The 27,270-nt window shown below is 38.3% G+C and overlaps 1 protein-coding gene across 1 annotated transcript in view; it reads right to left on the bottom strand.

The window, feature by feature from the left end:
- Positions 1-26,338, bottom strand: part of STMN3 (stathmin 3) — a 33,909-nt gene extending 7,571 nt beyond the window's left edge. The window contains exons 1-3 of the mRNA XM_007475551.2: positions 25,819-26,338; positions 6,462-6,557; positions 5,651-5,826 (exon numbers count right to left, since the gene is read on the bottom strand). Coding sequence (XP_007475613.1) covers positions 5,651-5,826; positions 6,462-6,557; positions 25,819-25,837 — 291 coding nt within the window. The 5' untranslated portion in view covers positions 25,838-26,338. The remainder of the gene's footprint in view (positions 1-5,650; positions 5,827-6,461; positions 6,558-25,818) is intronic.
- Between the last annotated feature and the right edge of the window lie 932 nt (positions 26,339-27,270).

Raw genomic sequence — 27,270 nt, 5'->3', positions numbered from 1 at the left:
AAGCTCTTGGAAGACTAGAACTATATTATTTTATAATCTTGAGAACCCACTCCTCCTTCCTCCGTGACTTGAATAGGTGGAACAGTGGATAGAAGGTTGAACTTAGAATCAGGAAGACCTGAGTTCAAAACCTGTCTCAGCTTTGTAACTCCAGGCACTTGCTGGGCCTGTTGTGCCTTATCTGTAAAATGAGAATAATAATGCACCCATTTTACAGGGTTGATGTGAAGATCAAATGAGTTTCACAAACATTAAGATAATCTATAAATGCTGACAATTATTATTATTAGTATCAAATAAGCACTTAACATAGGTTGAATTGAAAAAGCAATCAAATTGAATCTATACAACTCAGTGAGACTACACTTTGTCCCAAATGTCTTAGTACAGCTCTTAAAGCTTTATGGCCTTAAATGCTTAAAAACTACACTAAGCTTTGGCGATACTCTGTATAATAATAGAATTAGAACTTAAATGTAAATCTAATAGATTTAATTAATTAAATTAAAGAATTAAATAGATGGGAAAGGCCCGACTTTATTTCCCTTTACAGTCCAAGCATCTATTCAGTCCGCCCATCCTTAAGCAGTAATAACAGTTTACAACTAAAGTCCTTTACTAACATCTCTTCTTGCAAGGGGCCAAACCAAGGTGGAATAGACAGAACACTGGGCCTATAGGCAGAAACACCTGAATTCAAATCCAGCCTCAGATACTTAGTAGCTATGTGACCCTGAGCAAGTCGCTTTACTCTTCAATTTCCTGCTGGAGAAGGAAATGGCAAACCATTCCAGTATCTTTCCCAAGAAAACCCCAAAAGGAGTCAAGAAGAGTGGGACATGACTGAAAAATGATTCAACAACAACTTCCCTCCTAGGAATTTCTAAAGGGAAATGGGTGGGAAAGACATCTAAATATGAATATATAAAAGATCCCACCTTTTCCAAGCTTTTCCCAATTACATTAGCCTACCCTTCTCTGAGCTCTATAAGCATTGTGGATACAAATGTCATTTGAATTAATAATATGGAAAAAGGTCTTGATCAATGACACCTGTAAAACCCAGTGGAACTGCTCGTTGGCTCCGGGAGGGGGATGGAAGGAGGGGAGGGAAAGAACTTGAATCATGTAACCATGGAAAAATACTCTAAATCAACTAATTAAATAAGAATTTTCAAATTTAAAAAAAACAAGTGTCATTTGAGGAGGTAGTTGAACTCCATATTGCTTGGGGAAAAGCATTTTAGTAGTAGTAGTTGTAGCAGTAGCAGCAGCAATAGCAATAGTAGCAGTATTTATATAACCTAGGTAGATACAGAACATTATACTTGTGTATTTTATAACATAATATCGAATGTATCTAAATGTTATATTCACATTTAGCCTTTCCCTGCCTAAGGAGATGGCACAATATTCATTGGAAGAATATTACAGGGGCCAGTGAGAGATACTATATAGTTATATGACCAGCTGTGGCTATCAGGGTAGGTCTTGGTTATAATGTATTCCTTGTGTTATTGCAAATCATTAGAGAGGCAAGGATGCCTATGACATTCTGAGTATGCTTCATACATCTTTTGGACTCTTCTTGGCACCCCTGTTTCATCCTGCTTTTTCCCCCTGTGCCTATGTATTTTCTGTCTTCCATGGCTGCCATGGCAGCTTTCCAAGCCTCTGAGTATCATACCTCACATTTCTATAGCACTGGAAGGTTTGTACATCACACTTCAATCACAGTAGTCTTGAGAGGATAGATAGTGCTAGTCTTATCTAGTTTTGCAGACAAGGGAAAGGAGCCTCAGACAATTGGGGATTTGCCCCTAGTTACATAGCTAGTAAGTTTTACACACCTAATCAATCTCCAAAGTGGCCATCTTGGTTCTAAGTCTATACTTTGCCCGGATGACATGATCCCTCTCACTACTACAGTAAGTCTACTATCACAGTTCTCCTTTTAAGGTCAAAATTGAGGGTCATTCTTCCTTGAAACCTTCACTAATTTCCCTCATTAGAGAAGCTAGGTGATGCTGGGCCTGGAGGCAGGAAGACTTGAGTTCAAGTTTGAACTGAATAATTTATTGGCTGTATGGCCTCTGGGAAGTCACCTCAATTTCCTCTGTATAATGGAGAAGCTGGGTGGCTCAGTGGATAGAAAGCCAGGCCCAGAGTTGGGAGGTCCTGGGTTCAAATCTGGCCTCAGACACTTCCCAGCTGTGTGAGACCCTGGGCAAGTCACTTAACCCCCTTTGTCTAAACCCTTACTACTCTATTGCCTTGGAGCAAATACATAGTAGTGATTCTAAGACAGAAGGTAAGGGTTTAAAGAAAAAAAAAAGTTCATTTCAATCTCACAAGCAATGGCTAGTGCCCACTATATATAAATAATTTCCCTAGGCACTGTGCATGACATTCTATTTAGATATCTTCTGTGTACTTGTCCTTGTACTTGGCCATATCACATACTTGGAATATTTTTCTCATCCCCATCACCAGATACAAGTTTTTTCAGAAGCAAGAACTGTCATTTTTGGATCCCTAGTACACAACTGATACTTCCCCACCCAGTAGGCACTTAAAAAATTTATGTTGACTTGAATGAATTTTTAATATTCCTAGCACTTAGAACAGGCTAATCACAACACAGCTACTCAATAGATACTGGTTGAATGTAACTGAATGGAATTCTATTCCATTGTGTACCAGTCAGCCAGAGCAAAGAACAGATAAATGATGAAAGCTAACTGACCCAACAGTAGTGAACAACTTTTGGGAAAATGACCTTCTTCTAGAAGACTAAATCCTGTTTAGGAAGTGTTATGATTAAAATTTAGTTTCTCTGCTAAAAGTATTATATTTTTAGAGGTTTATTAAAGATTAAGATATAAAGAAAATACAAAATAAAGCATGTGCAACCTACATTTTTCCAGCTAGGTAGAGAGCCGCCTGTCCCTAGAAGCGGAAGCCGAGATACCCGAAGTAGGCAGAGTCAGCTTAAATACAATTTCTGTTCTCAGCCCAGGTGGGAATTCAGGTGGGATTCTGGGAACTGCCAAGGACTTCTGGGGATTGAAGTCCAGGGTTCAAAATTATGGGACTTTACTTAATGATTCTGTCTGATTCCAGGACAAAATATACACAAAAGAGCCATTGCATAGGGCCAAAGATAAACCAATCCAGGACAGATTGGTGGACTTCTAAGCCAATACAAAGGACTTGAACCTAGTGTGAAGACTGAAGGTTGCGACAATTAACATACATTAAGACGTAGGCCAATACTTACAGACAAGTATCCCTAACTTGGATCCTACTTGGCTTCTATAATCTAGACCCTTTTCTATCTTTCATAGTGTGGCAAACTTTCTGTAGTCCTGGGTACTGACTGGGTAAATGCATCATTGCTTAGATCATTTTAATTGGGCCCTGATTCAAGGACCTGTTATAGATTTACTTTTCCTTTACTTGGAATTTTTACACATAAGACTTTGATAGTCTATATTTTGATCCAGAAATTTTCTTTTTTATAATTTCTCTTGCCAATTGATTCATATACCTATAACTCAGTCATGCATCCCTAAGTGATCCTGTGTTTTTCAATCACCCTCTTCATGGGGAAATGTAAAAATATTATCATTTTAAATTGCAAAGTTTAAATTCTTTTTGAGAAGAATTTTAGGTTAAGAAACGTGCTACCTCTCCGAATCCAGAAACTGAACTGTCTGGAGAAGACACCATGAAGATGCCTCCAGACCACAAACTGCACGAGAAGATCAAGAATGAACTGGGTGTGGTTGACTGAACATTTATTTGTATATATATACTTTCATGCCAAAGGGGACTTCCCCCTAACTGGCTTTTTGTCAATGCATCTAGCAATTATTGGTTTTGTTCTTTTTTCTTCTTATCCTCAAATTATTATAATCTTTAAGTTGATTAAATGATCAAACGGAGAAATGTAAAAATGGAGATTTGAACCCCAGACTTCAATCCCCAGAAGTCCTTGGCAGTTCCCAGAATCCCACCTAAATTCCCACCTGGGCCGAGAACAGAAATTGTATTTAAGCTGACTCTCTGCCTACTTCAGGTCTCTCGGCTTCCACTTCTAGGGACAGGTGGCTCTCTACCTAGCCGGAAAAATGTAGGTTGCACATGCTTTCTTATTTTGTATTTTCTTTATATCTTAATCTTTAATAAACCTCTAAAAATATAATACTTTTAGCAGAAAAACTAAATTTTAATCATAACATAAGTCAAAATAGCTGGGGGAGGCTTTGGCCACAGGAGCCCAGGGTAAGGTAGCAATTTCAGGGGTCCAAGGAGCCAATGAGGCAGGGAATTTGGTAACAGAATTTTCTGAATAATATTTCTTCCCTTGAGATCTATTGGGTCCTGAGCTGCCAATTAATTCTACAAAGATGCAGAAAAAATCCCCATGGGGAAGCTATAGAAACGGGAAATAAAAGCCCTGGCTGGATTATCAGGCGCCTAGTTGTCCATATCCTGAAACTAGGAAAGCCTTCAAGAAAACAACTTTTTCAAAGTTATCTTTTTAAAATGTTTTCCAAAGGATTCATTCACAGACTAAATGTCTGTTCTGTCTACTAAATACTCCTGATTATACTAAATACTAAATACTCCCATTAGCCAAGTGCTGGAAGATGATGCTTTGAGATACAGAAAAGACATCCTTCTGATGGACAGATCTTTATTAGATGCAGTCAGTCATCAGACATTTGCTAAGTACTTACTATGTTGCAGATCTGATGCTAAACCAACCCCCATAGCAGTGGTTCTTAAAACTTTTTTTGTGTCATAAACCCCTTTGTCAATCTGATAATGATAAAGCTTGTGGACTCCTACATATTACTGCCTACATCCATAATTAAAGGAAATGCCAAATTTCCATTCGATATTAGTAAAAATAAGATTTTTAAAAAGTTCACAGACTTCTCCAAAATCTATTTACAAAACCTTTGTGGGAGGTCAGTGAGCTCTAGGGTAAGAACTCCTCTAGCAGCTGGCTTAATATCAAGGGTGTATTGTAAAAAAAAAAAATTTAAACCCTTACCTTCTGTCTTAGAACCAATATTGGTTCTAAAGAAGAGCAGTAAGGGCTAGGAAATAGGGGTTAAGTGACTTGCCCAGGATTACATGGCTAAGAAGTATCTAAAGCCCACATTTGAACCCAGACCTCTTGTCTCTAGACTTGACAATCCACTGAGCCATCTAGCTGTCCCTAATATTGGTAAATGTATAACAGCCATCTTTCTCCCAAAAAAATGTACACATGATGTACTTTTAAATTGTATCTGCATTATTGACATGTTCTTTATCATTTTCTTAAGTCTAGACAGCCAACAAAAAAACAATAAATTAAGACCTTATTTATGTTTGCCGATTTTAGAGGTGTAAATGTCCCACTGAAATTGTAACAATCAGCTTTCAAGTGCCTGTTTGAGCTCCAGCACAGGTCTATGAGAAGGAAAAGCCCCATATAACCAAAGCCACCAACCTTGCTGGTCAGCATTCTCACAACCAAAACTCTAGAGAAAATAAGCCTGTCAAACTTATGCATATAGGGCCAGAGCAGGAAAAACCAGGGTCGAAGCCACTAGCACTATGACTCATGAACAGGTAGGAGAGAATTCTTTACCTTCCGTCTCTCCTCAGCAGCCTCCAGCCTCTTCTGCAATTCCTCCAGAGAAATGTCCTTCTTCTTGGGTGGGGAAGAAAGTATAGGACTCTCCGGGGACAGATCTGAAGGGGACTTCAAGATTACCTCAAAGCTCTGGCCAGATGCTCTTTTGTCTAGTTGCTTCACTTCCATATCTATGAGAAGAAGACAAGTTTGATTCATTTAATCATCCACATTTCCTAGGAAGAAGCTGGACTAGGATTAGGGTCTTAGAAAAATCCTTAGAAGTCCTTCCTTCAGGGTACAACTATGTTTAAGCCAGAACTTTTTTTTGGAGGAGAGGGCTTATGGCATCACTACCTAAGCAAAAGATTAGAGGAGAGGAACATGCCTCTTAAATTATGGCTGGATTTTAAATTCACATCTTCCCTGATAATTTACTCTGCTTTTTTTTTAAAATTAGTTTCCTTTCCTTTCTGATTCATTCCCATTCTGATTCTCTCATTTACCCTCTGAGCCAATCATTTTGGGCCAGAGTCAAATATAAAGGAAAAGGAATGGGAGAATAAGATCGTCTGGGTTCTTCTCTCTTCTCTTTAATCATATAGCAGATGCTGAAGAAGATGCCAAAACTAGACAGTTACCCACTTTGTTCCTGACCAAATAAGAGTACAAGTCCCCATTTTATCTTTAAAAGTCATGACAGCCTTTGTGAGCTGGCAGTTAGTCTCCTAGTTTTGAGGTTCCACAGCAGAGATACTTTTAGTAAAGCCAGAGAGTAAGGGAGCAGGATCTTGCTAGCTGAAATGGAGACAGATTGGACACTCACCTCCATATTGATAGATGGTGTTTGGATGCGGCTGCGTATAGAAGCAGGAACAGATCAGTGAAAGCACAGACAGCTCCTTCATTTTTTCCTTGTATGCTGCAAAGACAAAAATCCGAATGGAATGAGAGAGAAAACAGTGTTCTCTCTGGTCCTTCCATAAACATCTCTTTCTCTCTCCCCCTCACACAACAGTCCTGGGCCTGGAGTCAATTTTGGGCTTCAAACTGATGCAGAGTGAAATAAGCAGAACCAGGAGAACATTGTACCAAGTAACAGCAATATTGTGGAATGATCAACTGTGAAAAATTTGCTACACTCAGCAACAAACCTGAGGGACTTATGACAAAAGATATTATCCACCCTCAGAGAAAGGAATCAGAATGCAGATGAAAGCAAACAGTTTTTCAATTGTTTATTTGGGGTTTGGGTTTTGTATGATTCTTCACTTTAAAAAATGAACAATATGGAAATATATTTTGCATGATAATAAATGTATAACCCAGATCAAATTGCTTGCCAGCTCTGGGAGTGGGGAGGGAATGGAGGGAGAGAGACAATTTAGATCACATAACCTCAGAAAACTTATGTGGAAATTTGTTATTACTGGATGTGTAATTGGTAAAAAGAAACACTTTTTGGCTTCAGATGCTTACTATCTGTGTAAGACTGGATAAGTCACTTAACCTCTGTCTGTATCAGTTTCCTCAACTGTAGTAAGATGACCATAATAGCACCTACATCACAGGATTATTGTAAGGATTTAATGAAGTGATACTTATAAAGCTTTTAGCCCAGTGCCTGGCACATAGCTCTTAATAAATGTGAATTCCATTCCAAATGTGAGAGTTCATGACTAAAAAAAACTGTAAAACCCTTGATTCTCATATCCAGTGTACTAAACTAGTCAGTACAAAGCCAAGCAGGTGTCTTACAACTCAGTAGTTTAAACGGAGCCAGAGGAAGTGTTTTTTAAAAATAATAATAAATAGCATTTGAGAAGGACTTCATTTTGGGTAACTACTACTAACCTTATAAGACACAAATTCCAGATAATGTCAGTTGTCACAGCCTTCAGAGAAAGCATACACAATGCTGAGCCACTTAACTGAAAGCACCATAGAATACCAGTATTATTACTTGAGTTTTGAGTTCAAGAGAATCTTTGTACTAATCCAGAAGTGGATATTACATAATTGGACATTGGAAATCAGAAGGTATAGAAGTGGCAACAGAAATAGAGTAGATTGGTATATATGAGTGTGGCCAATGATATTTGGGGGGGATTTTGTAAATATATTGACTAGAGATCTCTTTTTTTTTTATCCTAAAATATTCTAATTAAATATTTAGAATACTGTTCCATGGTTACATGATTCATGTTCTTTCCCACCTCTCCTCCCTCTCCCCTCCCTTGGCCAATGAACAATTCCACTGGGTTTTACATGTATCATTGATCAAGACATATTTCTATATTATTAATATTTGCATTAGAGGGATCATTTAGAGTCTGCATCCCCAGTCATATCCCCATTGAACCATGTGACCAAGCAAATGTTTTTTTCTTCTGTGTATGTGGATAGTGTTCCCTCTCATAAGTCCCTGTGAATTGTCCTGGATCATTGCATTGCTGCTAGTAGAGAAGTCCATTACATTTGATTGTGCCACAGTGTACCAGTCTGTGTACAATGTTCTCCTGGTTCTTCTCTTTTCACTCTGCATCAATTCCTGAAGGTCGTTCCAGTTCATATGGAATTTCTCCTAGAGATCTCTTTTTAAGGGTTTCATGGGCACAGGCCCCACTCCTCATATCCTCTGTTCCATTCTCCAAGAAAAGGTATTTAAAGATTGCTTAATCCAGCATGTAACATAGGCACTTCTGTCTTGACCACTTTTAATATACACATAAACATTTTTTTCTATTGATGTTACCCTGGAACAAAGATCTGTGAATAGCTATCCTTGGGTAGGAATTATCCATTCAGCACTGCATACCTCTCTTTCTAAAAGGCCAAGTCAACCAAAACGTTCCAAACTCCAAGAAAAATGTTTAACCCATTGTTACTAATAGTCATTTAGTCAAATGGCTGAGATTATTGAATAGGAATCTAAGGGAGATTTTGGAAATGTGATTCTGGTGAGTCTCGTTTCTTTAATTATCAAGTAATTATAATCTATAAAAAAACTATTATAAGCAATCCACTCTTCTAGTCATTGCTTGATCTAAAGAAATGAGATGTGATCCTTTCCCTCAAGAAGATTACCAGTCTAGTAAAAAGAGATGAGATATGTACACAAATAACTTTAACAGAAGGCAAAATGTGATAAAAGCTACACCTATGATTTCCTACACCTAAAAATACCACATATGATTTTTATTGTCACATTTCAAGGAAGAGAAAGGGGAACTAGAGAAGGGAAAGATCCAGAGGGAGAAAGGAAGAGAATAAGCATTTATTTATTAAGTGCCCATTGTATGCCAGGCACTGTGTTAAGAGTTTTGCCAATATTCTCTCATTTGATCCTCAGAGTCAGTGGGAGGTAGATGCTATTATGATCCTCATTTTACATTTAAGAAAACTGAGGCAGACAAAGTTTGCCCAGGATCACAGAGCTAGTAAGTACCTAAGTAGAATTGAATCCTAAATCTTCCCAACTCCAGGCCTGGTGCTCTATACACTGTACCACCTCACTGCCTCACAACTAGGTAGAGAGGAAAAGGTTCAATAAAATAAGAATGTTCAATGGGGCAAAGGGAGTAGACTCCTTCAGCCCATTAGTCTATAAATCAAGACAATTTAACTTCTGAAATATTCCTTCCATCCTTCACTTTCCATAGCCAAGACTTTAGTGTAGTAGGACTCAAGCTTTTGAGAGGAAGGAATATTCAATTTGTTTTTATTTTATTCATAGTACCTAGAAAAATGCCTTGAGCATGGAAGGCTCTACAAAAATGTTGAATCAAATTGTATATAGGATTGCTCCTTAAAGGACTCTTTAAAAGTATTTTTTATTGAAATATTTGTTTTTGTGTTGCCTAGGAAATATGTATTTTCTTTCTCTCATTCCTTGTAAGGAAAAAAACATTTTTTGAGAAAATGAGAAAAAATTCAGCAAAACATATCAATACATCCAAAAAAAATTCAGTGTTATGTATATTGTTTCATACCCATCAACCCCAACCTCTACAGAAGAACCAAGGGAGATGTCTTTTCGTGTTTCTTTTTTAGGGCATAATGAGCAAAAAGTGGACTGACTAAGGAAACAAGGGTTTGATCATCTGAGCCTCTTGATTTATTAAGCAATGCAGGCCAGTTGCCCAACAAATTTGAACCAGGCCCTTTCCTCAGCTTAGGGGAAGACAGATATATCTACATGAAAAATAATCACATAAGATCAATTAATTAAAAGAAAACACTTAACCAGGATACAAAATTAGGTCATCTGATTTCGAATTGGAGGAAAGATCTGAATGGGTTTCTGGTCAACATAACCTGCATCCTTGGTTAATAATGTCTCTAAACAGCAGGTACACAGGGTCCAGTTTCCCAGCCATTCAGGGCTAGGTGCAAACAATGCAATAAGGTTTTCTCCCAAATCCCATAATTGAATAAAGTTTTCTCATAGGATAGAATTTGAACTAGTGACATAATTTAATAGTAAGGGAACTTGGCTAGTCCCAGAAGTAAGTCACAAGATGGAGTCAGTGCAGTTCATTCAGTTCTCACAATTAACCCCTTCTTATACTCTCAATTCCTTCCATTTTTTTTACAAGGATCAAGTTTGTTCTTTTTTTTTAATCAATATTTTAAATTCTCATTTCAGAATCAATCCAATATATCTTTTTTTTCATACTTTCTCTACTTTTAAACAATCTAAATTTTAGCTAAACTGAATCACTAATTGTTTCCTGTTGACATCTTAAACTCTCCCTCCATGGATTTATGTAGGTCATCATACATGCCGGACATGTTATTCCTTCACATCTCATCTAAGAATCCAAGACTTAGTTCAGGTCTTTCCTGATTCCCCCATCCCAAATAAAAGTCTTCCTTTCTTCAAATTTCCATATAACATTTTGACAGAATTTCTTCTTTGTCCTTGTCACACCCTATTTTGTATCTCCCATATTCCTTGTTTCACTAGACTAGAAGTAGGCAAATAATTAGGTGAGTCAGCTAGGTGGTACAGGAGATAGAATGCCTGCAAAGAAGACATCTTCCTAAGTTCAAATATGACCTGGAACACTTATTAGTTGTTTGACCCACTTAACCCTATTTGCTTCAGTTTCCTCATCTGTAAAATGAGTTGGAGAAGGAAATGAAACTACCCCCACATCTTTGCCAACACAACTCCAAATGGGGTCACAGAGTTGAACAGAACTGAAATGAATGAGCGACAACAAAGCATCCTAACGCAGGTGCCATTTCATCTTTGCATCCCCAGAACCCAACAAAGTACTATTCTGATGCTTCACTGTGCTATGGAGGTGACTCTGGCTTCTTGAAGTGTATGCCCATGGCCTGTAATTATGAATCAACAAAAAATTATTAAGTACCTACCATATGCCAGACATCCCAGGTGTTGTGTATACAAAGACAAAAAATAAAGTAGTTCCCCGCATCAAGGATTTTTCATTCTACCTAGAGAGACATCTATTATGTTACCAGCAACAGATTTTATCTGCTTTTGAGGAGTATTCTAGTTATATAAATTTCCACTAACTATCCCCTATGCCTGGAATGCTTTCCTCTCTATCTCTTCGTCTTGGCTTCCTTCAAGTCTCAGCTAAAATCCCACCTTCTTTTAGAAGCCTTTCCTAGTCCCTCTAGTGTCCTTCCTTCAATTATTCCAATATATCTATAATGACCTATTTCTATTTATATATTATATATAATATGCAACATATATAATATATTACCCTTATGCATTCCATTATATACACTGTAAATAAAAATATATTTATGGTATTAATATATACATACATATATTATATATGCTTATATATACATGTGTGTGTGTGTGTGTGTGTGTGTGTGTGTGTGTGTGTGTGTATAAAGTGAGCTCCTTGGGGGAGTCCTTTCTCTGTATCCTTAGCACTTAGAACAGTGCTTGGCACAGAGTAGGTACTTAATAAATAAATGCTTATTGACTTAACTTGACATTCTCACTATGAATGAGATTTTTTGTTAAACCCTTACCTTCCATCCTAGAATCAATACTGTGTATTGGTTCCAAGGCAGAAGAGTGGTCAGGGCTAGGCAATGGGGGTCAAGTGACTTGCCCAGGGTCACATAGCTGGGAAGTGTCTGAGGCCACATTTGAACCCAGAACCTCCCATCTCTAGGCCTGACTCAATCCACTGAGCCACTCAGCTGTCCCCTAAATGAGATAATTTATAAAAGGAAGATGTAGCTACATGAAATGATGGTTTATAGGATATGCTGGGAGAAGTAAATAAATAAGCTAGTGGAATTTGTTTTATCATGTTTCCAAAAGCAATAAGAAACATTTTTGGGGACTTGGTCATCTCCTGTTTCAATGCTCATGATAAGCATTTGCAAAAAGGCCACCATTGGCTAATCCATAAACATTTATTAAGGAACTACATTATGTCAAGCACTCTGCAATATGCTGGAGATAAGAAGAAAAAATTGAAAGCGTTCCTGTCTTCAGAAGTTTATAATATCTGAAGAAAGATAACATGTTCATAACTATGAGCACATACCTAGCCAGAATGATGCCAAGAGCGCATGGTGAGTGCAAATGGTGCCTGGCCTGTGACCACAGTCCTTATAAGAACTTGTAGAGTACTTAGCTGATGTAATTTCCATGTGGACTTTGGAGCAAGCATGGCTACTCTGTCCCTAGTTCTGTGTGGCTAACCACATGGTAAATAGGAGCCTCTTTGACTGACCCCAAAGAGTGACTGCTGAGACCTAGCCCAGCAATAGCTAAGGCAAGGGCTATTCCAGCAGAAATGCTGCATTTGGATGTGAACTTGGTGGGACCCATGCTATGCAGAAATTGCATTAAGTCTGAGCCAGAGACAGAGATGGCAAAGGGGAAAGTGCATCACTGAAGTACTACTGCCCAGAAATGGTTATGTTTCTATTCTTGCCACATTCTCTAAGTAAACATTCTTTTTGTAAAAGCTAATGATGTTAACTGGTTAAGTGGAAATGAGTCACTGGAGGTTAAAATGAGGGAGGGACCCATAAGAATGAGGGCTCAAGCCAATAGCATTAGAAAAAAGACAGCCCAATTCCTCAGAGGCACCCCAAGAAGCTGATGCGGTCACCCTTGTTCTGAGTGTGAGGTCAGAAAGTACTGATACATGGTTTTCTCCTCACATTGCCTTTCCCTGGAATGGCCCCAGCCTGAAAGACATCAAATCTAGAGAGGAAAGATAAGATCAACAATTACTTTGCAAACTGACTCCCAGTTTCAACCACCCAGTTAAGCAGATGAGAGAAGCTCCTCTTCACCACGTGGTTAGCAGACCTGCACCAATTACCAAATGTTTACTTACATAGGCTACAAAATCCACAGGGGAACTGCTGAGGCAAACACTCTGCAGCCACTAGTAAAGCCTGGGATCACTGGCCACCACCACTGTACTTGCCATGTACTCTCGGCTTCGTGTTAACTTAGGGTGAGGGGGGACCAAATCCCAATTACACATTTACAAAATATATCCCAAAAATACAAGCTAATTTTTGGAAGGAGAGAACTAGGAGCTGGAGGGCTCAGGAGAGTTTTCCTAGAGAAGTGAAATTTCAGCTAAGTTTTCCAAGGAAATAAGCTTCTAAGAAACAAAGGTGAAGAGAAGATATATTCCAGGGATGAAAAGCAGCCAGTATGAAGGGAGAGTAGGCAGAATATCATGTGTGAGTAGCACCAAGAAGGCAAGTTGGCTTGGGTCAAAAAGAGTAGGAAAATGAATTGTTTAATGAGATTCAGAAAGTAGATGGTAGCCAGATTATAAATGGCTTTAAAAGCCAAACAAAGAAGTTTGATTCTAAAAGGCAATAGGGAACCATTAGAGCTTATTGAGTAGACTAGTGATATGGTCAGATCAATACTTTAGGGAAATCATTTAAGTAGCTATGTGTAAGAATGAGTGGAATAAGATGAGGCATAAGGCTGGGAGGGCAATTAGAAGGTTTGTTTAATAGTCCAGGTTAGAGTCAATAAATCCCAGAATTAGAAGAGGGGACTGTGTGTGTGTGTGTGTGTGAAGAATTGTCGATAAGGGCAGCTAGGTGGCAGATTAAGAGCCAAGCCTGGAGATGGGAGATCCTGGGTTCAAGTGTGACCTCAGATACTTCCTAGCTCTGTGACCCTGGGCAAGTCACTTAACCCTCATTGCCTAGTCCTTACCATTCCTCTGTCTTGGAAACAATATATAGTATTGATTCTATGATGGTAGGTAAGGATTTGAAAAAGAAATGCAGATAGGTAGGAGAGATACCATAGAGGTAGGAATAACAAGGTTTGGCAACTAATTGCAAATGTAAGATAATAAGGTAAGAAATGGAGATTATATTAAGGTCACAAACCTGGAAAATTGATAAAACAATAGCATCTTCTACTGAAATAGGGGATTTAGAGAGAAAGGGATTTAGGGAGTTTTGTCCTGGACATGCTGAATTTTAGAGATCTACCAGATATTCTGGTTAATACATCCAAAAGGCTCAGGAGAAAGAAGAGATCTGTTTAGATAAGATTTGTCATCTGCCCAGAGATAACAGCTAAACCCACGGGAATAGTTTAGGTCACCGAGTAATAGAATGAAGAACAAGAACACAGGCCAGAACAAAGCCTTGGATCACACTCACAATTCAAGATGTGGATGATAAACGAGGGAAGGAGCCTGAGAAGGAATCTCAACCAAACATAGGAAAAGAAGGAACCAAGTGAGAGCAGTTTCAGGAAAACCTAGAAAGGAATACATAAGAATTTGAACAGTAGTCTCAGATACTGCAGGGCAGTTAGAAAAAAAAATGAGTACTGAGAAAAGGCCATCAGATACATTAATTAAGAGATTAGTGATGATTTTAAAGAAAATAGTTTTAGTTGAGTTGTAAGGATGAGAGCTATATTGAAGAGGGTTGAGAATTGAGTGAGAGGATGAGAACTAGAGATAATGAATATAGACAGATTTTTTCCAGGAGTTTGACTGTGAAATAAAAGAGACATCTTAGATGAAAGTTTGAGGAAATAGTAGGGTCTAGGGAGGATTTTTTAAGCATGGGGGATATTTGAGTGTGTTTAAAGACCACAGGAATTTAGAAATTAGTTACAGATTGAAGATGGAGGGGAGGGAACAATTTGGGCACAATATGCTGAAGAAAATAGAAAGGTTATGAGATCAAGAATATATGAAGGGGGGGGGTGGGGCAGCTGGGTAGCTCAGTGGATTGAGAGCCAGGCCTAGAGATGGGAGGTTCTGGGTTCAAATGTAGCCTCAGACACTTCCCAGCTGTGTGACCCTGGGCAAGTCACTTAACCCCCATTGCCTAGCCCTTACCACTCTTCTGCCTTGGAACCAATACATGGTATTGATTCCAAGACAGAAGGTGAGGGTTAAAAAAAAAAAGACTGAAATAAAGGAAGACAAAATAGGAGATGATATCAAGGGGTTTTGAAATGTAAAAAAAAAAGAAGAGAAAAGGAAGTGAAATCAGTATTCAGTAAAGTATGAGGCAAGATCCTTAGCAGAGAGGTTTGGGCAGGGGATAGTGTAGTAGGGTTGAAGAACAAAGAGAATGTTTGGAACAGCTTGTGTAGGGAGTGGGATAGGAAACCAATTAGGAAGAAGTAATTGCAGCTTACATGCCAACATCAGTTGCAGGAGATGAGGCAAGAGATAAATTCTACAAAAAAATGCAGTAAGGTCCTTTAAATTAAGTCATTGGGTACCTTAATACTGTTGTGGATACAAAGATGATAGGAAGAGAAATAGTGTAAAAATAAGTTGGGAAATATGGTTCTGGAGTAAGAAACAGGAGAAGCCAAAGGCTAGATTTCTATAAATCTTACACCAATGTTTCAAGAGTAATCTTTTCAAGAAAAAAAAAAAGGAAGACACTGGACATGGTAGCATGGTAAATAACAATGCAAAAAAATTAAAATGATTAAATTCTGCCAGAAAATAACTGGTTGCCAATGTGGGAGCCTGAATAAACTGTCTGGCAGACAACCTACATGTCAGATGAAACCAAAATCAATACCAAATTAGAAGAATAAAAATGAGACTCCATGGCATGCAAATGAGACAACTTGGACCCATTGAAACAAGATGTTAAAACGGACAAATGAGAAATGGTTAAAAAAAAAAGAAGACACTAAATTAAGACTTAATTTTCCCTAAAGATGTCTGGCAAATCTGAATCAATCACCACAAAAAGGACAGTGAAAGATCTTAAAAACTCATTCAGCCTTTCAAATGTTTGATTTCCTTGTCAAGTGGAGCAGCATGAGAGCCAAAAGCATCATTGGTTTAAAATATAATATATAAAATAAAAATATGTATATAACAAATATATATAATAAAATATAATTTCTAGTAAAGTATTATTAATAATTTTTATATTTATAATAATAGCCAGCTTAAACTGGCTCACAAGAGCTGATTATTAAATTTTCAACATGAACATCTGCACTTCAGAAATCATCAAATGTTACAAATAATGGCTTGGTTTGTTATTTTGATCGTCTAGATTTAAGAAAATGAAGGAGAAAATCTTGACAATGCAGATTAAATTTGAAAATGTGTCCCATATACATTTTTTGGAGAGCCAATTGTTAAACATTTACTAGCACATCTCTGGATTTCCTCATATACAACAAGAAGCAGGAGTGGGAAAACAAATTTTTTAGAAAACTTCTAAAGAGATTCAGTTAAGCTAGGACATCCCAGAGTCATTAAGCATGAAAGTAAAAAGATAATGAACAAAAAAAATGGATGATTTGTGAAGATTTCAGTAGCAAACTCTTTTTTCCGTCAATGAAAGTGGAACAACCACATTTTTAGGCTTGCATCACAATCTTAGCATGTTAGCTAAGAAAGCAGAAATGATATTAACAAAAACAAAGATAGGAAGAGTAGCTATATTAAACCACATAGACACAGAAAAGGTCAGAAAGTCAGTGAACAAGCTTTTAAGGACTTACTATGCACTGCATGTTGTGCTAAAATGCTAGAGATACAAAAGAAAAAAAAAGTTAAAATGCTGTCTCTGTCCTTAACAAATTCTTGGGACTAATGGAAACATGTAAATAACCATATACAAGCAAAACATATGTGGTGAATATGGAAGATTCTAGCCACTGGGGTGGAGAGAAGACAAAGAATGGGAAAGGCCTTCTGTTGCCCCCAAGTAAAATTTGAGTTTGAATAGGTGAGGAAGCAGAACATTCCAGGCATAGGAAAAAGTACAAAGGAATGGAGTTGGGGAGTATCATGTGCAAAAAAGTAGTAAATAGACCAATATGGCTAGGGTTGCACTCTGCACACTATAGGAAGGATCCACAACAATAAGGCCATAGAACCATGGACATACCTAAATAAATCTTCCCAGAATTGAACACAGCATCTTATACAGAGTAAGCATTTAATAAATGTTTGTTGAATTAAATCATATAATTCCCTTACTCAAAAACCAATAGGTACCCATTGTGGATGACATGTTCATAAATTTCCTTTTTAGATCCTGCCTAAGAGACTAGCTGTATGACCACAGGAAAATAACTGAACTTCTCTGATACAGAGTTTCTAGCTACTTCATAGGGTTACTTTGATTCTTAAATAAGATAAATGAATATTAGTAACAGAAATATTATGTGATGATCATGATCAACTGTAAAGGACTAAACCATTATCAGCAAAGCAAATTCTCAAGATAATCACAAGGGACACACATAATGAAAATGCTTTCCACAGCCAAAGAAAGAACTTGGAATCTGATTGCAGATCAAAGCATGTCATCTTCCATTTTATTTCCTTCGTGAGATTTTTATTGTATGTATGATATGTCTTCTATCACAACAGGAGCAATATAAAAATATGTATTTCATGAAAGCACTGGTATAATCTATATCAGACTATTTACTGCCTCATAGAGTGCGGAAGAGGGAGGGAAAAAATCCAAATCCTAAAATGTCAGAAAACAATTGTCAAAAATTGTTCCTATATGTAACTAAAGAAATAAATAATTAAAAAGATTGATGTATATACTACTTTATAAACTTGTAAGTGCTATGCAAATATCATTTCATAGGACTATAGATATAGAAAATAATACTGAATCTATACTGACCCAGTAAGATCACCAAGTTAGACGAGAATGGATTGTCACCATCAACTGATTCTGATTCTAGCTCCCCGTTCTCTTCTGTTTCTCTTATTCTTAGTGTCCTTACAGGTATAAACAGGAGATGAAGTGCTCTCCCACTTTTCACTTTTTAGTCTTGGTGGACCTACAATTTTATGGCATACAATTTCTGTCTGCCTTCAGAAAGCTTTCATTCAAATAGGAGAGACAAATATATTAAAAATAAATACAAGGCAATTCAGAGGGTAGGGCATGAACAGCTGTGGGGGCTGGGGAGGGAAAGAAAAGACTTCATCCAGAATGATTGTACTTGAGCAGAGTTTTGAAGGAAGAAAGATGTAACCAAAGCAAAAGCATGGAGATAAATATAGTATGAGGAACAGAAAGAAGACCAATTTGGACCACAGAGTTCATGAAAGGGAATAATGTATAATGAGGCTAGAAAGTTAGATTAGGACCAAGTTGCAAAGGACTTTAAAAACTAACCTAAGAAGTTTCCATTTAATCTTAAAGTAATAGGGAGCCATTAGAATTCATCAAGTAAAGAAATAACATGGTTAGATCTGTCATTTAGAAAAAGTGCTTAGATGGAGGATGGATTATAAAGGGGAAAATATAGGAAGCAGGGAAAGTAATCAGGTAGTTATTATACTAGTGAAATGATAAGGAAACCAAGGTAGAAAAGTAGGTGGCTGCAGCTAGGATGTCAAGGTTGGGGGGCAAGCAAGGAGGCCAGTTTGACTCTAACATAAAGTATGTAGAGAGTATGAAATAAATTCAGAAAGCTACACTGAAGACACAGTTTAAAGGGCTTTAAATGCCAAGCTGAGGAGCTTTTTTTTTTTAACTTATTTTAAAGACTATAAGGAGATAATGAAGTTTCTTAATCCATGAAGTTAACGTAGTCAGATCTATAGTTTAGGAAGATTATTTCTGCCCCCAAATGTAAGATGAAATAGACAAGAAAAATATTGGAAACAGGAAAGTCCTTTAGAAGGCTTTTGCAATTATCTAAGTGCAAAGTGATGGGAGTCTAAACTAAGATGACTGCCATGTAAGTGGAGAGAAGGGAAAGAAGAGAAATGCTCAATTATAAAATTATAGAAATCTGAGATCATAGATCTTGTATCAGCAGACTTGGCAACTAATTGGATAGAGGAAGAACATTAGGAAGAGGGGAAAATCAATGATTACAGAGGAAAGGGTCAAGGTTAAAATTTCCAGGGCAGAGAAGAGTCCAGTCAGGAAAATTTTTCCTATCTTGACTCAAAGAGATGTAGTTCAGGATCCACTGAGGTGGCAAGTCTGGGTGACATCACTGGGTGATGACTATTTGCCCTTTCCAACAATGGAATAAAGCCTGGTGGTAACTTGTCTGGATATTCCTTTGATATGATAACAATAACCCTTTCTTAAGCTTCAAAAGCTATGCCAGCAGACCAATTTGTGACTATAATTGAGTAAGAAACAGGCTGTGTACTCTGTGAAACAGATATCTTGCCATGCTTCAGTGTTTGCTGCCCATTAGTATCCTTGTAAAAGTTCTTTTTATTTTAGCTAATATAGATGGGAGATAGTCTGGTATAGTGGAAAGAGTTAGAATCAGTGTCAGAAGATCTGGCTTTGAATTCTGGCTTTGCCACTCATTAGCTATATGACCTTAGTTACTACACTTTATAATCTTTGGGGTCTCAGTTTCCTGATCTGTAAGATGAGGGGGTTTTACTACATGGTCTGTAAGATCCCTTCCAAAGAATAGTGATTTGCACATAGTAAATGCTTAATAAATATTTCATTCATTCATTCCAAATCTAATATTATATGATTCTTCATTCAGTAGATAGGAGAAGCTACGTGGAGAAGTAGCATTAGCATAGCAGAAAGAAAGCTGGCCTCTAAGAGTCAGGAAGATCTGGGTTCAAATCCTCCATCTATTATATACTGGCTTTGTAATTCTTGGCAAGTCACTTAACCTTTCTGTTACTCAGACAATTTTATAGGACTCTAAATTGCATTGGTGGAGTTTCTCACCAAGAGATACAGTAAGATATCACTGAGAAAGAGCAGCAAGCAGGGCAGTTAATTAGAAGATGTTTGTGAAGAAGGATAATATAGAATAAACCTTGAAAAATAGGTTGGGGCCAGATTGTGATGGGCTTTAAAAGTCAAATAGGGAAGGTTAAATCTTATTCTATAGGCAAAAGGGCCCCAGTGGAGTTTTCTGAGCAGCAGACTGATATGGTCAGATCTGCATGATAAAATTATCAGTTTTTCCAGAGAAAGAACTGTTGGAAGTCGGATGGATGCTGATCAAAGCATACTATCTTTCACATCAGTGTATTTATGGTTTTATTTTAGGGTTTCCGTTATGTATAAGTATGTTCTTACAACAATGACCAGTATGGAAGTATGTTTTACATGATAATAAAAGTAAAGTAAAAATAATTAATAAATTTTTAAAAGAATATCCATTTGACAGCTGTGTGCAGAATAAATAGGAGAGGGATGAGCCTTTAGAAGGCTATTTTAGTAGTCCAGGCAAGTAATGTTGTTCAATCTTTTTTTTTTTTTCAGTCAAATACAACTCTTTGGGACCCCATTTGGGGGCTTTCTTGGCAAAGATACTAGAGTGGTTTACCATTTCCTTCTCCAGGTTGTTTGACAGAAGAGGAAACTGAGGCCAATAGGATTAAGTGACTTGTCCAGGGTCACACAGCTAGATTTAAACTCAGGAAGAGATAGTAGTTGTATAAGTGGATAAAGGCGGGATAGATGCACGATATATTATGAAGGTAACAATTGCAAGACTTGGTAAGTGACTAAGGATGTCAGGGAAGGTGAAAGGAAGAATCCAAGATGATTCTAAAATTGTGAATTTAGGTGACTAGAAGGATGATAGTACCCTCAACAGAGGCAGAAATGCTAGGAGGAGGAAGACAGGGCATGAATGAAAAACAAATATAACATGAATCAAGGATAAAGAATGTTGATCTGTAAAATAGAAGTGGAAGGAATCCTGGAAATAGAATATTTGTATTAATACTTTTAAAACTCTTAAATATTTTCAAATTTCTTTACCAAAGAAAATACCATACTAGAGATTAAAACAATAGATATAGAGAACAGAATAAAAGGAAACTAACCCAAAAAGTGAGGAAGGCCTTTCACAAATAAACCAACCAGTCAGATTAATTTGGTTCTATATGTCACGGGATGCTGTATTTGTATAGTGGAGCTATACCAGATCCAAGCTAGACTTGGAGTCAGAAGATCTGGGTCAGAGAATAAATTCTGTCACTTTAAAGCTATTGTGACCTTGAGCAATAATAACAATAACACAGTATAGTGCTCTTTAAGGTTTTCATTCTCCCCCACGTACTAGCTGTAAACAAGTCACTTCCCTCATCCTATGATTTTCTTGAATTGTATCTAGGGCAAATAATTATAATTTCAAAGAACTTATAAAGTACAGAAAACAAGCTTAAAGCAACTAAGGGTAAATATATAAATATAACAGTATAATTGGCATACAGAAAAAAGAACTGAGAATGAAATTGAAATCTGTTTCTAGTCCTAACTTTGTTACTTACAATCTGTGGGCAAGTTATTAACTGTTTGCTTTTGAATCATTTCAGTGGTGTCTGACTCTTCATGACTCCTTTGGGTTTTTTGGGGGGGAGGGTTGGCAAAGATACTGGAATAGTTTGCCATTTCCTTCTCTAGATCATTTGACAGATGAGGAAACTGAGGCAAACAGGGCTAAGGGACTTGCCTAGGGTCACATAACTAATTAATGCCTGAGGACAGATTTGAACTCCTTATTCCAGTCCCTGGTGTTCTATCAACTGCCCCTCCTGGCTATCCCTAGTAAGTGTCAGACCAGATTTGAACCCACAAAGATGAGTCTTTCTGATTTCAAGCCCAGGGCTCTATCCTCTGAGCCACTTAACTGCCTTATTAACTTTACTGGATCTCAGTTTCTCATCTATAAAGTAAAGGTATTCAATTTGATCATCTCCAAGTCATGGTGGTCTGCAAAGAATGATTCTCTCCAGTTCTAAGCTCTATGATTCTGTAAGATTGTATTGGCTAATTACCCATAGAGCTGCCAATGAATTTATGTTCTATGACAAAGTGATGGACAGAACTGATTAGTAGAATAATAATAGTTTTCATTTGTGTAGCATTACAAAGTGCTTCACTCAAATCAGCCCAGTACAACTGGTGGGATGGTATTATTTACATTTTACAAATCAAGGAAATGAGGCTTAGAGATTTAATGTGACTCACCAAGGATCACAATGGAATAAATACTAGAGCAAAGAGAGCTTCTGAGTCCAAGTCTAGGGCTCTAGACACTTTAACAGCCTTTCTAATGCATTCAGTTCATTTTAATTCAACTGACCATGTATTAAGTGCCTTCTAGGCCTCAAGGGAGATCAAAATGTTAACTAGAATACTGGTTCTTTGGGTGGAAGCATATAGCATAGGAGGGAGATAACACAATAGGTAGTAAAGCAATAGGTATAAACTTAAGTGAGATTTTCATTTTTACCTTAACATTTTTAAAGGAATGGGAACATTTACACAATGAATGAAGTACACAACTAGTTAAAAGGTTGTACTCTAACAATTTGTTTCAGAATCCAAGAGTATCCCTCATGTCTTTCAGTAGAAACTAGACCTTGTTCCAGTATTATTTAGTTGTTTGTTGTTTATTTAGGATCCTCATTAATGGACTTTTTATTATTTTTTTTTACCAATTACATGTAATAAAAAAAATAAAATTACATGTAATAAAAATTTCACATACATTTTCTGAAGTTATATGATCCAAATTGTCTCACTTCTTTCTTTCCCTCTCCCCTTTCCTGGAGCTGGCAAACCATCTGATCTGGGTTATATAGATATGTGAAATCACCTCATTGGTGGACTCAAAACCTAGTTAGTTTCTAAGTTCTAAAATACTTTCCACACCAAAACATAAGGAATTAAATTAGGAAAATGTTAGGGTGATACCCTGGAAAAAGAAAGGCAAAGGTTAGAGCTATAGAGTAAGAGAACATAGGAGAAAAGTCTCCAGAGGGCAAGAGTGAAGTATCTTATGGAGATGAATCAGCAATGCTGGTTTGCTTACAAAATGAAAAATCTATTGGGAATATAGGAAATCAAAAAGATAATGTAATACTCTTGTCATAGTCAGCACCATTCAGCCATTTCAGAAAATGCCAGTATTCTAGCCCCGACAACTCAAGAGGTATATTTAAATTTGGAAAAGCTTCAGGAGAAAAATGATAAAAGTGAAAACCAATATCTGTTTCCATGCCTTTCATAATTCCCTTTACCAAAACATAAGAATTTATTTTTAAATTTATGAAGAATTATCACATAGAGAGGGGGTGACTGTCTCTTCTTCATCTCTAGGAACAGAATCAGAAGAAATGGACTGGAGTGACAGTAGGATTTTGGCTAAATAAGATAAGGGTTTCTTGAGAGTTAGAGTTGATGACCAAGAAAATAGATGACTCAAGGAGCTGTGTAATTTCCTTCTCTGAAGTCTTTAGGGAAATAAAAGAAATAGATTTTCATTTGTTTAAAATTACTTAGGTATGTTCTTGTCAGAAAGAAGAAAGATGGATTAGATGAGGTGTCCTCTCAAGGTCTTTTCTATCATTTTATATTTAACCCAGATTTTGAGTTAGAAGATCTTCATGCAAATCTTGCCTCTGATACTTACTACCTGTGTGACCTTGGATCATTTAACTTCCCTGGATCTTAATCTCATCTCCTATAAAATAATGGGGATGGACCAAATGGCCTCTGAGGTCCCTTCCAGCTCTAAATATCATGATGCCAAGATTGATTTCCTCAGAAATTTGAAATATTCGGAGAAATTGGCAAGGGGGTGGGTGCCCAAAACTAATGAGTAGATGGTAAATAATGGCAGATATCCTAAAATGCTCAATAGGCATACAAGGTCCTTCATTCACTATCTTAATAATAGGTGTCCAATGGAGATGTCTAGGTTTTTTTCCTCCTTAACTGAGCTAATGAAAGAAGAGCTAGTTCTGAAAAAAAAAAAAAGTAGAGGACAAGCTTCTTTTCATAGTCTAAGGCTCCCCACTCACCCTTTTCTACAAGACTATAAAGCCTTGGAGGGTCAAGGACTAAGTCTGATTCATCTTTTTTTTTTTTTAAACCCACTTCCCTTCTCTATCTCCAGTCTATTGCCCTGCACATAGCAGTCACTCAATGAATTTGTTGAATTGAATTGAATTGATGCACGGAGGGTCACCAGAGACAAGCCACTGCAATGAAAAACCTTTTCGACCAAAGCTAGCAGAGAACAGTAGGTACATGAGGGAAAAAAAAATGAGGCCAGGCGCAGAGAATGCTGCTGCTGCTGCTGCTGTTGCTACCACAGGGAGTGTTCCCCACTCCCCCACCCCCTTCCGAGATGTTCTTCAGGGGTGGGGCTGTGAGGGAGTCTTCAAAATCACCTCCACTATGGCTTCTCGATGGTCCTCACATTACCCCTGTCACGATTCCTGTCTCCCCAACCTAAGGGAGCCTCTTAAGGAAGAGGGACAAGAAAAATGAGGGGCAAAAGAGTGAGAAAGAGAAAAAGGAAAGCGGGGTCACTAATTTAGAATATGAGGGAGCAGAGGAGTGGGATTTCTCAATAGTATGCTCCTAAAACAAGGATCCGCTTCTCTTTCTTCGCTATTAGCTAATTAATCAGTGTATCTTTGCAGCTTTACGTTCCTCTAACAGAATTCTTTAGTATCCTGTATCTCAATACATCTATGCCACCTCCCTTCTCTTGTTCATTACTTGTCTCTGTGATATTGATCCATCTGGAGTCTGTCTTCTGCCTTTCACTGTATCTATGCAGATCCACTGGTCTCTCTCCCCTTCTGCATTTATAATCTGGACCCATGTCCCAAGTCTCTGTGGAGCGCGAGGCTGAGCAACATTAACGCGTAAAAAAGAAAATTCGAGGATGCTGCTGAGCTTCCCGGCTCTCCCACCTTCCACTCAGCTCCCGAAGCTCCCTCAAGTGGTGTAGGGCAACTCGGAACGAGGGTGGAGGGGTTACTGGTAGATAAGGACACCTCATCATGCGGTCTCCTGATTGTAGCAAATCTCAGAAAAAGGGTGGCCCTATGAGGTTCTGAGGAAAGGAGACGGGCCGCGCCCTGCCCTTCCTTACCGCAAGGGAGGCGGGGGAGTGGAGTACACGACTAGACACTGCAAATGCGGGCCGCTCCCAAAGCCTTTTCTCCTTTGCCTCTTCCTCATTCTCCTTTTTCGATTTTCTCCTCCTTTCTCCCTCCCCCACCTACTTGGGTTTCTCAACCTGCTAGTTCATGACATCTATATCCTGAGGTTCTGATCCCCTTTCCCGGGACTTTCTATCTCTGAATATTCCGCAGGAAGCAGAGATGCTCTTTTTCCTTCTGACTGACCCCAAGCCTTTCTACCCCTTCTTGTTTCTCTAGTCCCTTTTGCCCCTACTAGGCAGGATCTTCACACTGGCACCTCCGGGGGCTCCTCTGCCTGGTTGACTTAGCAGCGGACCCTGGGACTCACCTTTGGGGAGGGGAAGCAACTGAGAATGGAAAACGCAAACAAAAATAGCATCTATTTCTAATGCATCTTTGTGGTTTTACAAAGTGCTTTCCTTAAAACACTCCAGTCAGGTAGGCAATGCAAAGGTAATTATCCCACTTTACAGATGACGAAACTAAGGCGCGAGGGGTTAAGCATTTTGCCCAAGGTCACACAATAAGTATAGGATCCAGAACTGGAATTCAATTCCATTCCGGTTCCAAGACCAGCGTTCTTTCTAGTATAAAAAACAAAATCTGGGAAACATGCAGCCAGAATGAAGACAATAGCAGCTAAGGTTTCCTCTCTCCCCACCCATCCAACCCCGCCCAACCGCCCCTTGAAAAGCCTATGGCTCCCTCTGCAAAGTCCCGAAGCAGCGGAATTCTGTGGGCTGAACAGGCGCCTACCAGACATGGTGCTGGCCATGGTGCTGGGCGTTTGGGCTCTGCGAGGCTACGACGCTGAGAGAAAAAAACTGCGGAGGCCCAAGACGCAGGTGGCTGCGGAGATGGGAAGCTGCTTGCTCTAGGCTCGACTGCTGCAATGCTGTGGAAAAGAGCAAAGAGAGAGCCAGCGACTCAGCTCTAGGGGGCTGCAGCCATCCAGAGGGAGGAGAGAGAAAAGGGAGGGAGGAGAGGAGAGAGGGAGGGAGTAGGGAAGGAGGAAGAAAGGAGGGGCAGAGGAGTGGAAGAGTGGAAGGAAAAGAGGGGTCATCTATTCAGAACATCAATAGGCAAATCAAAGCAAGTTGCTTTAAGATTCGAGTCCTCCCTTCTAGAATCTGTCTCCCTTCACCCCTGGTGCCATGGAAGCTACCTAGAGTGAGAAGGAAAGAAGGCAGGCTCGGACAATCAGAATGGACAGATTTTCTTTTCTTCTTGGAAAACGCCCTTATGTCTGCCCTCCCTCCTCTACTGTAGATGGACCAGCCTGAAAAGTTCAGCCCCTCTGCCTCCTCCATTGATGAGGGGAAGAAATAGATGGGGAGGTGTTTGTGTTTGTTTTTTAATTTGGCTGGTGGGGGTGGGGTGGAGTGGGGGGAGTTCAGAGTTGGAGTTTTTTTTAATCATTATCTATTTACTGCTTTGCAAATTCTCTGAAAATGTAATTCATAGGATCATTATAGTCAAAGATTTAGAGTTGGGTGAGATTTAAGAAGCCATTTAGTTCAACCTCATTTTCTAGATGAGGAAAATAAAATTCAGAGAAAAATGACTTGCACAGAACCAGAATCTGAACTCATGTCCACAGATTTCAAATCCTGTGCAGCAGAAATACTGCACATGCACAAAAGAAAAAGAGCAAGATTAAACACTGAGGGGTTAGAGCTAGTGCTGGGTTGTAATAGCTGGAAGATATTGGAATATATGAATTGGGAAATTGGGTCAAAAAGGGTTCATTAGATTCTTTTGAACTTTCTTCCGAATGCAGAATAATAATTCAAAATTCTATATCCTCTAGCCCACATCTGCAATAGGACACTACTCATTCAACAAGCATTTATTCGGCTTACCATGAGCCAAGCACTGTGTTAAATGCTAGGATACAAAGTACAAAACAGTCTCTTCTCTCGAAGATCTCACAAGCTTATGGTGGAGACAACACAAATGATTATGTACAAATGAGCTATATAAAGAATAAATTGGAAAAAAAATCAACTGAGGGAAGTTGCTAGAATGAAGGGGAATAGGGAAAGGCTTCCCGCAGAGAAGGTGGGATTTTAACTGCAACTTGATGAAAAGCAGGGAAGCCACAATATGGGGAAAAGAGGGAAAGCATTCCAGATATAGGGAATAGCCAATGGAAATGATTGGAGTAGGGAGATGTAGTGTCTTGTTCAGGAAAAGTGAAGAGACCAG

Source organism: Monodelphis domestica, chromosome 1, assembly GCF_027887165.1.
Source record: "Monodelphis domestica isolate mMonDom1 chromosome 1, mMonDom1.pri, whole genome shotgun sequence".
Taxonomy (NCBI): domain Eukaryota; kingdom Metazoa; phylum Chordata; class Mammalia; order Didelphimorphia; family Didelphidae; genus Monodelphis; species Monodelphis domestica.
Note: the sequence above shows the minus strand (reverse complement) of the source record. Positions and strands in the feature narration are given on the sequence as shown.